This window comes from Gobio gobio (assembly GCF_949357685.1).
Source record: "Gobio gobio genome assembly, chromosome: 24".
Classification (NCBI taxonomy): domain Eukaryota; kingdom Metazoa; phylum Chordata; class Actinopteri; order Cypriniformes; family Gobionidae; genus Gobio; species Gobio gobio.
The window spans coordinates 24898217-24910899 of record NC_137120.1 but is presented as its reverse complement, the minus strand read 5'-3'; the positions used below and the strand labels follow the sequence as shown (position 1 = coordinate 24910899).

The 12683-nt window shown below is 38.7% G+C and overlaps 1 protein-coding gene across 7 annotated transcripts in view; it reads right to left on the bottom strand.

The window, feature by feature from the left end:
- Positions 1–1384: 1384 nt before the first annotated feature.
- Positions 1385–12683, bottom strand: part of rbm20 (RNA binding motif protein 20) — a 78774-nt gene continuing 67475 nt past the window's right edge. For 4 of the 7 annotated variants that reach the window (XM_079807123.1, XM_079807127.1, XM_079807126.1 and 1 more), the window contains exons 10-14: positions 10469–10561; positions 7847–8414; positions 6525–6632; positions 6028–6149; positions 1385–2763 (exon numbers count right to left, since the gene is read on the bottom strand). In XM_079807123.1, coding sequence (XP_079663249.1) covers positions 2695–2763; positions 6028–6149; positions 6525–6632; positions 7847–8414; positions 10469–10561 — 960 coding nt within the window. In that variant the 3' untranslated portion in view covers positions 1385–2694. Of the gene's footprint in view, positions 2764–5592; positions 6150–6524; positions 6633–7846; positions 8415–10468; positions 10562–12683 lie in introns of those variants that run through there. The other 3 variants (XM_079807125.1, XM_079807129.1, XM_079807124.1) reach the window with 2 other exon arrangements.

The window sequence follows — 12683 nt, the reverse complement described above, 5'->3', positions numbered from 1 at the left end:
CTACAGAGGAAAATCAACACATACACAAGCTTTAGAGTATGAATGAGGCAGATGCAAATGATGTAAACACTACACTTACCAGTGCATTTCACATTCTGATACATATTTTTCACAGTGTAATAAAAATTCCTGGACTGCAGAGAATACACTCGCTGCCTTGTGTCCTATGAATAAGGACAGTGTACTTAAAGAGACCAAAGTTGTCATTATTCATGTTCAAACCTCTATGACATTCTTTCTTCCATGGCACACAAATGAAGATGTTTTGTAGAAAGTTCCGGCGGCTCTTTTCCATACAAAGAAAGTGAATATGAACTGAGACTGTCAAGTACGGAGCCTCGCTCATGACGTTATACTTGATTTTTTTATATATATATTTTTTCTGTTTTCACTTTAATGTTAGTAATTTTGTTGTGTGTTTTTGTAATTTTTATTGGGCTTTGTTTTTTTATATATGTCTATATAGTTTTAATTATTTTATTTATTAGTTAGGTTTATTTAGCTACAGCTAAATTTGATAGCAACAATAACCCAAATTTTTTGGCCATGATTTAAATAAATTGCAAAGAGAACGAATTAGTACAACATAGCCATGATATATTTTTTCCTTCCACGTCATACTCTGTATTCAAGGTCTAAAATAATTTTTATTTATTTTTAGCTTGTTCCTCGCACCAAGATCTTTATGGCTTCAAAAGAAAATAGCGCGCATATCATATGGACAGTTCTGGGTTTAGATTACTTGCAAACTGTAATCCATTACTGAATACAAATTACATGATGAAAATAGTAGTTAGTAACGTAATCTATTACATTACACATTTTAGTTCATGTAATCGGATTACTTTTTGATTACTTTTGACCTAACTCATTTATCACACTGATTTGATTAGAATAATCTTGTAGCATATTGATATAAAAATTAAAAAAGAAAGAAAATGTATTTCACTCTTTGTTATCAACAACGCAAAGTGCATTAAACATACTTCAGGCTTTCTCGAGTTGGGGTTTGGGTTTGTGTTGGAACTGCAGGTGGTTTGTAATATTGACTAAAATCGAATAATTAATGAGATCTTTTTGATCAAAATTAAAAACTTACAAAAAAATATTGTACTTGTTTATGGTGTGTGGTCTCTCAATTTTCCATGTAATTATAGCTAGCTGCCTAACTACTGGTGTGCAATTCCACAAAGCTGGAAGACTTTCTGAACATATAGAAGCAATAGGTTTTTTTAGAAAGGAAAATTTAGCCCTCATCCTTCCCTCACAACCTGTAACAAATCTAATCCCTCGTGGGTCATGACCTGAAGCCCTAAAATTATACTTTTTTCTTTTGGTCGAGAAAGCTTATCTTTTCACTTGAATAATATTTTTTACATTTTTTAATGTAACTATTTTTTATTATTATTTGTTTAATTTGATTTACTTTTAAATAACTAGATTTTATCAATAAATAATATAATTTAACCATATTCATCACATTCTTTCAGCTTCAGTTCAAAATAACTCTCCAATACATGTATAATCCAACTCAAAATCTCTCACATTGGGTCAATTTCAGTGTCTCTGCCGACCTTTTGTAGCGTAGAAATCTAGACGCACTCTAGCGGCAGCAAATCTAATTTCCTGCGAGTGTAGTCTAGCAACTCTTGGTAGACCTGCGAGCTGGAAAAACCAAACTCTGGTCAGGCCAATCACAGCGTGTGTAGAGTCGGTGGGCGGGTTTAACATAATGACGGCACGTCAAGGGAAAGAGCTGCGGCGGTTCCGCGTGCTACTCGTAAACAAAGAAGCTGGCGAACGGCGGTCTTTCGAACCGGCTTTGGCCGCGACTCTGGAAGACTTGGAGTTGAGCTTTTTTTTGAGAAAAGAACAAAGAACGGCACTGAAGTCATTCTTAAGAAAGGAAGATGTGTTCGGAGTTTTACCGACCGGATACGGTGAAAGTTTAATCTATCAACTAGCTCCACTTCACGTTGCTCTCTGGTTGGTTGTAGCGCTATCCAATTGCGTGCAGAAGGAATTTCTTGTTTGTCCGGCCCCTCGGATTGAGCCCTGTCAATGGTGAGTTCCCAGACCCAACATCTTGATGTGGGTCTGGCTTGTCAGACTAGACCTTTTGTGGAAAAAAAGAATATATATATATATATAACATGATATTTCATGACTCTTGCCACTAGATGGCCTTATAGCTCTATATGGAGCAAATGCACTGTTCCGATGGGTCCTGAAGTTAGTTCTCGAGTTAATCTCCTCAGAAGGCATACACATGTAGCCATTATAAAATCGTTTTTTGGTAAAGTTTTTGCATTTTTAATTTTGAGCATTTGTTAGGTTTTTCTATGTGAACTGAAGCATTCCTCGCATTCCATTCATGTCTAAAGGGGTCAAATTGACCCGTGAGGGAAAGATTTGTTACTTTATTACAACCACATAAACTCCTCGAATCCAGTCCAATTTTTTTGTGTGTATTCGTGATTCAAGTGCAACAAACGTCCTAAGGTCTTGGACCACTCCAATGTTTTTTTTAAGTCGTAAAAACTTTCATACATTTCACATTACTATGAACTAGAGTACACAGAGGATCCAATAGCTTCGGTTCTCCTTGTCTTTGTGTTGCGTCTCTCAGTCTTTTGATGGATTTGTCTCATTCAGTGTGTCCCAGTAGTGGTGCAGTCCCGGTAGTCTCACGTTTCATTCAGTTTTCGGCGACTCCGTGTGGAAGTTCAAGAGACTTTCCTCCGCCAGCTGGGACAGATACTTCTATAAAAACACAAATTACAGTTTACTTTTAAGTTACAAGCATACGAGCAGCCATACAGCCTTGAAGAGCAACAGTTTGGTTTCTCTGACTTAAAATGGCTGACAGCACCTGAATATTATACTGAAGTTTATGCTACAATTGGATATTGCATGTTTGTGGGCACTTTTGGCCCAGAGACCAAACTCAATTAAAACCCATACATTTATGCAATTTGTCCACTGACAATGTCTAACTGTGGATAAACTGACAGAAAACTGACTTGCTAAGGCTAATTTCAGAGCTAGCTTTTTAAGTATCCTAATTTAGTCATCTTAAATAATATTGTCGCACTTTTTGCATAATTTGAAAAAAAACTGACTTTCATATTTTGTACTAATGGTGTGCTGATGAGTATGAAGCTGACTGTTGAGTCATGTTGAGGTTTGTTTTTATGACATAAAAGTGCACGTAGTTCATGTAAACTCCCATAAATGTGTGTCCTACCAAAAAGCGTATTTGTTTACTAGTGAAACAAGGAGAGTTGAAACAGAAGAAGGTCAAAATGTGGGAGCAAAGCAGGTGTTTCCTGTAGTGTTTACAGTCTCTCTCTCTCTCTCTCTCTCTCTCTCTGTCTGTCTCGGTTTCACCTGTCTTGCTCTTCTGGTGTTAAATTCAGCTGTCACCTTCTCACTGTAGTTCTTGTAAACTCAACACAGCTGGCAGACCTAAAGGCGGAGGAGTGACGTATGAGGTGGCGCTCTTTGGCCGACCACTCTAGTCTGAGAAACATGACAACTGGTTGTGGTCTGACTGTGATGACGGGGAATGTCCGGCGGCTCCTTGCCGCCTCAACTATGTTGTGTTGGAAAGTGTGTTCGTCTGTCTGTATGTGTGTGTTTCTGAAGGGTTATGAGAAACTATATCCCACCCGGAGGACCGGGCTCCTTAGATCAGTCAATCTTACATTGCCGTCACCAGCGGTGGTGAGTAACTAAGTAAGTGTAGCCTTTTCAGTAACAAGGTACTATTTCCAACAAGTAGCAGTGTAGCGTGGCTAAATGATACACCACTGTTTGAATTTCACATTGTTTGCGTGTGGCTTTACTGCCAAGAGAGCAATAGTCAAATACGCTCTCTCAGTCTCTTCACTGATTCGCTGAAACAAGTTGCTTAAGCAGCATCCATGTAGTTAGCTAGACGGTAGTGTAGCTAATCTTATACACTATTTAACCAAACGTTTTGGGACGCCTGCATTTACATGCACATGAACTTTAATGACATCCCATTCTTAATCAGTAGGGTTTAATATGGAGTTGGCCCACCCTTTGCAGCTATTACAGCTTCAACTCTTCCGGGAAGGCTTTCCACAAGGTTTAGGAGTGTGTTTATGGGAATTTTTGACCATTCTTCTAGAAGCGCATTTGTGAGGTCAGGCACTGGTGAAACGAGAAGGCCTGGCTCGCCGTCTCCACACTCTAATTCATCCCAAAGGTGTTCTATCAGGTTGAGGTCAGGACTCCGTGCAGGCCAGCCAAGTTCCTCCACACCAAACTGGCTCATCCATGTTTTTATGGGCCTTGCTTTGTGATGTGGTATGCAGTCATGTTTGAACAGGAAAGGCCCCCCCCCAAACTGTTCCCACAAAGTTGGGAGCATGAAATTATTACAAAATTACAAAATATCTTGGTATGCTGAAGCATTAAGAGTTCCTTTCATGGGAACTAAGGGGCCAAGCCCAACCCCTGAAAAACAACCCCACACCATAATCACTCCACAAAACTTAAAACTTGGCACAAGGCAGTCAGGCAAGTACCGTTCTCCTGGCAACTGCAAAACACAGACTCGTCCATCGGATTGCCAGACAGAGAAGTGTGATTCGTCATTCCAGAAAACACGTCTCCACTCTAGAGTCTAGTGGCGTTGTGCTTTACACCACTGCATCTGACGCTTTGCATTGCACTTGGTGATGTAAGGCTTGGATGCAGCTGCTCGGCCGTGGAAACCCATTCCATGCAGCTCTCTACGCACTGTTCTTGAGCTAATCTGAAGGCCACATGAAGTTTGGAGGTCTGTAGCTATTGACCCTGCAGAAAGTTGGCGACTTCTGTGCACAGTGCGCCTCAGCATGGGCTGACCCTGCTCTGTGATTTTACATGGCCTAAAACGAGTTGCTGTTTGCGAGTTTTATGAGTTGCTGTTGTTCCCAATTGCTTCTACTTTGTTATAATACCACTAACAGTTGACCGTGGAATATTTAGTAGTGAGGAAATTTCACGAATGGACTTATTGCACAGGTGGCAACCTATCACGGTACCATGCTTGAATTCACTGAGCTCCTGAGAGTGACCCATTCTTTCACTAATGTTTGTAGAATGTCTAGGTGCTTGATTTTATACACATGTGGCCATGGAAGTGATTGGAACACCTGCATTCAATGATTTGGAAGGGTGTCCCAATACTTTTGGCAATATAGTGTGTGTTCTGCTGGAAAGTCTGATTAATGTTAGTAAAAAGGTCCATTTGGGAAGAAGAGATTTTAAGAAACAATTCACTGATAGACTGATTCGAGTTGCTTTAGCAGCTTCCATGTACAACTGTAGTTAGCTAACCTGTAGTTTAGCTAATCTCATGTACCGCTGAAAACTCTGATTCATTCTAAGAAACAAATCACTGATTCAAGTTGTTTAAGCATCCATGTAATTAGTCATTTAGCTAATCAGAATGTTCTGCTGGAAACTCTGATTCATTTTTGTGAATCAGTTTGTTTAGGAAAAGGTTTTAAGGAACAATTAATGATTCCAAGCAGTGTTATTTTGGTTTTATAATAGTTTTATTATTATTTTTGAATTAACTTTTATCTGTATATTTTTGTATATATTGTGGTTTCATTTTTAGTCAGTTCGGTATGTGCTTTTGTCATTTTATTATTATTTTTTATATTGCATAAATATGGTTGTAATTTATTTTTTATTTCAGTACAAGTTTTAGTTTTTATTTATTTTCAGTTAATAATTTGCAGTGCTTCAACTTCAACTTATTTCAGTTTATTGCCAAGGCAACATTTCTAATTTTCAGTTTTTCAACTAATATTCATATTTTATTTTATTTCAGCTTTATTCTCAACACAGCATAAAGTTTAAATCATAATTTTACAGTCATTTATGGTGTTGTATTGTCATGCTGACAAAGCAGTACAATTGCATATAACTTCAAAGGTTAAGAAAGAGAAAATGTTCATATTTTAATAGAAAGAGAAAGGAAGACTGCATGTTTGTATTTATGACCTGTAGGTTCCTGTAGTGAATTGTACTCCGACAGTGTGACGTCTTGGCTGTTTGTTCATTGGTGTAAAACAAGCCACACAGGTTGCAATAAAATCCCGTCCTTGGCACAATGAACTCCACACCTGCCAAAACAAAAAAGCAGCCAGAAATCAGAACACCACCAAACCGCCACATTTTCTGAGCTATATACTGTGTGTGTGCAGGGGTGTAAAGTCAGCTCTTCTGTGAGGGAATCAAGTGCGTTAGCTGTGTGGTAATGAGTACACAAGCTCGGGCCTCGAGGGTGCAATTCACACCCCACTCAACAGGATGACAAATGCTCCACTGACATCAGCTGGCCTTAAAGGCTTCAGTTACCCACTGAGAGCCTACATCACAGCCAGAGCCGTTCATTAGCGCTGCCTGCATAGCAAAGCGCCGCTATTCCTATTGCTCATACTTTCTTCTTCCGAACTAAACGGTGTTCGGCTCGACTCTTTTGACTCTGGTGGACGTACCTAACGGTATGCTATGTTCACTGATGGCTTTCTCCTGATCCTGAGACGGTGACGCAGCAGAGATGTCTGTCGCCTGAGGTGAAGGGGCCGGTAATGAGTCAGGAATATCTAGAATAGAAAAACAGGTGGAAAAAAATGCTTAAAGGTTTGTTGTGAATCACGGATGTGAGGGCGTTATTTGATCCAAGCATGTAAATCACATTAAAATGCCACTAAATGTTCAAATCCCTTGTAAGATTTTTTAGCTGGTAGATTTTTTAAAAATCTTTGATGATTGAATATCAGTTTTTGTAGGTAAACAAAAGTAAAAAATGTCAAAAAATAAAGTTATTATCAAAATGTCAAAGCTTTTCCACACAACAAAAATGCAAGTGTTACCATTTTTGAAAACTAATAGGTATTAGCAGCTCTCCAGATTGCAACTAAAAGTTACAGCGAATGCAAAAAAACCCCAAAAATCCAAATTCGCTTTCAGCAGATGTCATGGTAGCACTTTATTTTAAGCCACCCTAGGTGTATATGACTTTGTTCTTTCAGCCGAACGCAATCAGAGTTGTATTAAATAATATCCTGGCTCTTCCAAGCTTTATAATGGGAGTGAATGGCACCTTAGATTTTGAAGCCCAAAAAAGTGCATCCATCCATCATAAAAGTACTCCACCAGGCTCCAGGGTGTTAATAAAGGCCTTCTGAATTGAAGCGATACGTTTTTCTTAGAAAAATATCCATATTTATAACTTTATAAACTATAATCCCTGGCTTCTGGTAACGGCTGTACACAAGTCGAGTTTCTGGCAGAAGAGTGACCTGAACTAACCCTTTTACCCCTGTAGTTACCTTATATTACCCAGTATTTCCTTAGGTAAGTACACTGTAAGTACATATACTGTAAAATAAAGTTCAAAGACAAATGATTCTCAAGAACTTGTTCTTTTTAATAAATCAGTCTAAAGGATTCACTTTTCAAACTAGCTCATGATTTAATGGATTGAAGTACTCAGTCAGTAAATCTGAACAACAATCATAATCAAGCGATTATTAAATTAGATTAACTTTATTTTTGCTTCGATGACATTTACATTTATGCATTTGGCAGATGCTTTTATCCAAAGCGACTTTCATTGCATTCAAGGTGCACATTTGATCAGTTCTTGCTTACCATGGGAATCGCACCGGCGTTTTTAATGACATGCTCTACTGTTTGAGGCTACCATAGTTATGAGGACCTACTAAGAACTGTGTGTTATTAGTATCAGGAAGTAACCTTCCCCAACACTTGGATTATACACTCATTTACTGACAAAGTAGTCGGTTGTGGGTACCTTTCTTCTGACTGTCCTGTTTGAGACATGGCTCCTTGTTGTCCGTCTCTGCCGCCTTTCTCTCGTCATTACTCGAGTCTGTCACTTTCCCACTCTCACTTGTGCTGCTGGGGTTTGGAGGCCCGGCTGGTGCGGCTGTGTTGGTCTGTGTATCCATTTCCGGAGTGGTGCAGGTCTCCTCCAAAGCGCTCTTGAACTCGTGGGACGGGAACTGGTTGAGTTGAGAGACCGGCTGCTCTGGGGCAGATGCCTTCAGGGCCGTCTCTGCGGGGCAGGACTGAGCACCTCCGGAGCTTTCCTCTGGGACCAAATCCAGCGTTGGAAGGGTGGGAGGCTCCACCACCGTGTCCTCGCCTTCTGTTGGGGTCTTGACATTTGGTTTAGGGCTCTCTGTCGTCGACTCAACTCTCCGGTCCTCCTCTTGAAGGTCAGGTAGATCAGGTTCAATTATAGAGTCATCCTCTCCTCCGACTTCATCTACGGTCACCAGTTCCTCCATGCTTTTAGGATACCAACTCTCCTCCTCTCCATCATCTCCACTTTCCAGTCCCTTGGCAAGAAATGAATTCTTTCATTCAGCAAGGATGCATTAAATTGAACAAAAGAGACAGTAAAGACATTCATAATGTTACGAAAGATTTCTATGTCAAATAAATGCTGTTTTATTTGAATGTTCTATTCATCAAAGCACCCTGGATGACAAAAAAGTTTTTTTAATTTAAATAGGCAAATGCTATAAGCAAATGTTATATGTTTGGCAACAGTTCTTCTAACCCTAACTGGTGGAGTGTGTAGCTTTTCAATTCTTAAACAAGAATCACAATGTCAAGATACATCAGGCTCAAATTGTGAAAGAATGGTTGGGAGGGAGCATGATTCACAAAAGATCCTGACCAAAAATTGATGCAGCTCTTGATGGAAATAAATGTTGTGATGTTATTTCCATCAAGAGGTGCTTCGATTTTTGGTCAAGATCTTGTATTGACAAAGCAAGAGTCCTGCACTCTGTCAAGTCTCCTCCAGCACATCCCAAAGACTTTCAGTGAATTTAAGATCTGGACTCAAAGGTGGCGTTTCATGTGTGAAAATGATTCTTCATGCTCCCTCCCCAACCACTCTTTCACAATTTGGGCCTGATAAATCTTGACATTATCATCCTGGAATATGGCTATGATGTGTCTTCCTACATGCTTGTTTAAGAATTGAAAAGCTGCAAACTCCATCAGTAAGAAGGACTGTTGCCAAACATACAAACATTTGCTTATAACATTTGCCTATTTAAATTCAAACAACAACTGTTTTTGTCGGGACAGAGTATATTGAGATAATATTAACAATAATAGATCATGATGCACGGATCCATTATACAGTCACACATGCATTTTCTTTCTCAACTGTTTACGTTCACTTAAAAAGGGGGTTATCAAACTGGAATCCGGGGACCCCCAGGGGTCCTGCAGAAGGTTCTAAGGGGTCCCCAGAAAATTTCAGAGAATAAAAAGAAATCAAAAATGGATAAAGTCTACTCTAACTGTTTCATTTCTAAATGCTTCTCTCCTTTCTTGCCGTATACATACTTTCTAGAATTGAATATGTTTGCTTTGTATATTTAGTGAGTTTTTCTCACTATAGTATTCTTTATCTTGCTCTCTGGGGTTGTATGGCAGTTTTCTTAACGCAGTACGTATGCTGCTTATATACATTTATTGTGAAAGTTGCTTATACAAATAATTTCATTGAAAATGTCCTTCTCCAGGTTTATATATCCAACATTAAGTATAGCCAATTTAACTTGGGAAACAATATGTTGTATTTATAATGTCACACTTACTATTTATCTAACAGTTTAAATGTTTTTTTTAAAAATAAAAATAGATGGATTTTAGGTCCCTCATAAAGGTTCATCATATTTGGGGGTCAGTGGCATCAAAGTTTGAAAACCCCTGACTTAAAACATAACTGACTGTGTTTACATGAATACTCACCAAGACTGTAATTTTGGCATTATTTTGTGTGTATTTTACTGTTAAAGTGCAATAAGAAGCGAATAATAACAACATTTTGTGCTGAGAGGCGGCTTTATGTGCGCACACTTTGGGTAATGAGTAAAATTATGTGCAATGCGTGCAAGCCCACTCCGAAATTCAAGCCCTCTAACAGCAACAATATTCGTCCGGAGCAAATGAAGCAAATGAGTGAGATGAGAGAGAGAAAGTGCAGCTGGTACTGTGTATCTATTCCTTGGGAAATGAGTATTGGAAGCATTTCAGATATTTTAGTATCGATATGTATCGAAAAATCTATATTTTTGACATTATATCCATTTCAACCGGCCAAAGTGGCTAGTAGGAGTGACTGTGTTACTGCTGAAATACACCCGCATTTGGTGGGTGTTAATGTCAAGCCCTGTATTTGTTGCTTGGTTAATTTTCCCACTCTAGCTAGAAAATGGCTGCGCAAATGGATTTTTATATGGCAATCAAGTTTTTATATTATATGTATTAATTGTGGTATTGTAATTTCAGGAAAGAAAAAAACACAGACATAATTTAAATGCGGGACACTGCTTACGTCTTGCAGGAAAGCTCCCAATTTCGGGACAGGTGATGAATGAATGTTTACCTCACTGTCACCAGCTTTGTCACACTTCGAGGACTCTTCAGGTTTGCTGTTATGAGGAGACACTGATCTTTCTTTGGCTCTATGTTCTTCCTTCTGTAATGCAAAGCAATGCTATTAAAATATTGTTTTGAAGGGGTTTATTATATAACGAATAGGGAATCATAGTTTTATATCTATTCTATATATTCTGCTATTAGTGTTACAAGCAACATCTAGCTGGTATCTGTGAGGTAATGAGGGTCTGATCCAGTCTTTATTCATTTAGGCCATCGTCCACAGAATAAATATGCAATTGTTTTGTAATTCATTCATTTGATCTTCATGCAATCTTCATTTGTTCGTATTCATTTTTCTTTTGCTGTTCTCATGACAGCTGTACAAGACATGTAAAGACAGCTGTGTCCAGGGTCATGAAGGTCAGTAACGCACCACATGTATCTACTGACACACTTGCCATGTTGGTTTTACAGATTCCCTATATGTTAAAATGTGAGAATGAATCATTAGTAGATGTCTATATCAGCTCAAGTTTTCCTTGTGTGGATGTATCATGCTCTTCCAGTGATGAACCTTGGGGAAAGGGAAAGGATATCGCCTATGTTTTATCTAATGGTGTGTTTGCGAGGGAGTCTCCAGGAGAAATCAACGGCCACCCAGATGAGAAGTACGTATGACAGTTGCTCACGAATGAGAACTAAGGTCCAGATTTACTAAACAGGGCAAATCAGCATGAGAGCGTAATTCCATAAAAGCGCCGATGGGAGTGGAAAGTTCTGTGCACGATCTACTGATGAGACACAAATTAAAGAACACAGACGCAGCTGGATCATTTCCATAATGACCAACGCAATATACCAAGAGCAGCGAAAATTAACGTCTGGTTTAAGACATGCTTTTTTTGGGTGGTAAATAATGCCGCAAATACCAGTAAATTGACGAGTGCAAACCTTAGTAAATCACCTTGCATGATTCATTTAAATACTCTCCTCCCATATTGCATCTGAAACTGCTAGAAATGCATATGCAAAAAGGTCAGCCGCAAAAAATAATGTGTCTTTAATAAATCCTGACAGTAGTTTTTTAACACCAAAAGAGGGTTTGGGCAGGCGCAAGCTGTAAGTAAATCTGGCCCAGTGTCACAGATATTGTCTTTAAACAACCTAACAACCATGTTCAGATATTGCTAGAATTATCTGTACTGTTAACCTCTCAGAACCTGTAGAACTTATGTCAACTGATCTTTAGAAGTATTGTTTTTTTTTTTAAATCTTAAGCAGGGTTGGGTGTAAGTTACATTAATTACTGTAATTTAATTACTTTTTCATTGAAAAAGTAAAGTAAGGGTCGACATTTCATTCAGTAACATTAGGCAGTTTTGATTTATATGCTGTTTAATGTTGATGATCACGTTATTTTACATATGCATATGATTACATATGAGATTGCTTGTTTCTGCTGCTTCTTCGCCTGTGTTTTGATCAGAAGATTCTGTACTCTTTCAGAAGATGTGTAATAGTGCCCCCTGCCGTATAACAGTGAAAACACGAAAAGCCGGAAATTTCCGTCAATTATGGGGAAAGAGTTCATTACAGTTACTTCTGATGTAATTGCATGAAACACTGTATAGACTATAGAATAATTCTATATAAAACAATGGTGAATTTATCATCTAAATTTAAAGCCACAATATGTAATTTTCACCGCTAGAGGTCGCTTATTCAAAACAAAGGCGTAACTTGATGATGCCTTGATTTCGCAGGATCATGGGAGTTGTCTTGACCTCTACAACTGGTGGAAAATAATGAGATGGGGGATCAGGCAGAAATCATATTCATGGATGAGCTAATGTAAGATTTATTAACGCTACTGTAGTATGAAGCAGGGTGGGAGAGGAACGAGGCCGTTGGAGTAATTGCTAATGAGAGACGAGCGCGACACATGGCTTGAGAGCAGGAGAGCTTGTATTATGCCGCAGATGAACGCTTCCGCTTCTTCCGCTCATGCATATGTGGGGTAAAGCAGAGCTGTTTTATCATATTAGATACATTTGAGTGTGTTGAAAGTTATATTATAATGCTACTCTGTGTGTTCACTCGGCGGCTATTATGACATACTTGTTGCACACTGCAGTGAGCTAGATCGATATTAGGCATGGTAAAACATGGTACTCGCGGTAAAGCAAGAAAACCAGATTTAAACAATAAGACTAACTGTG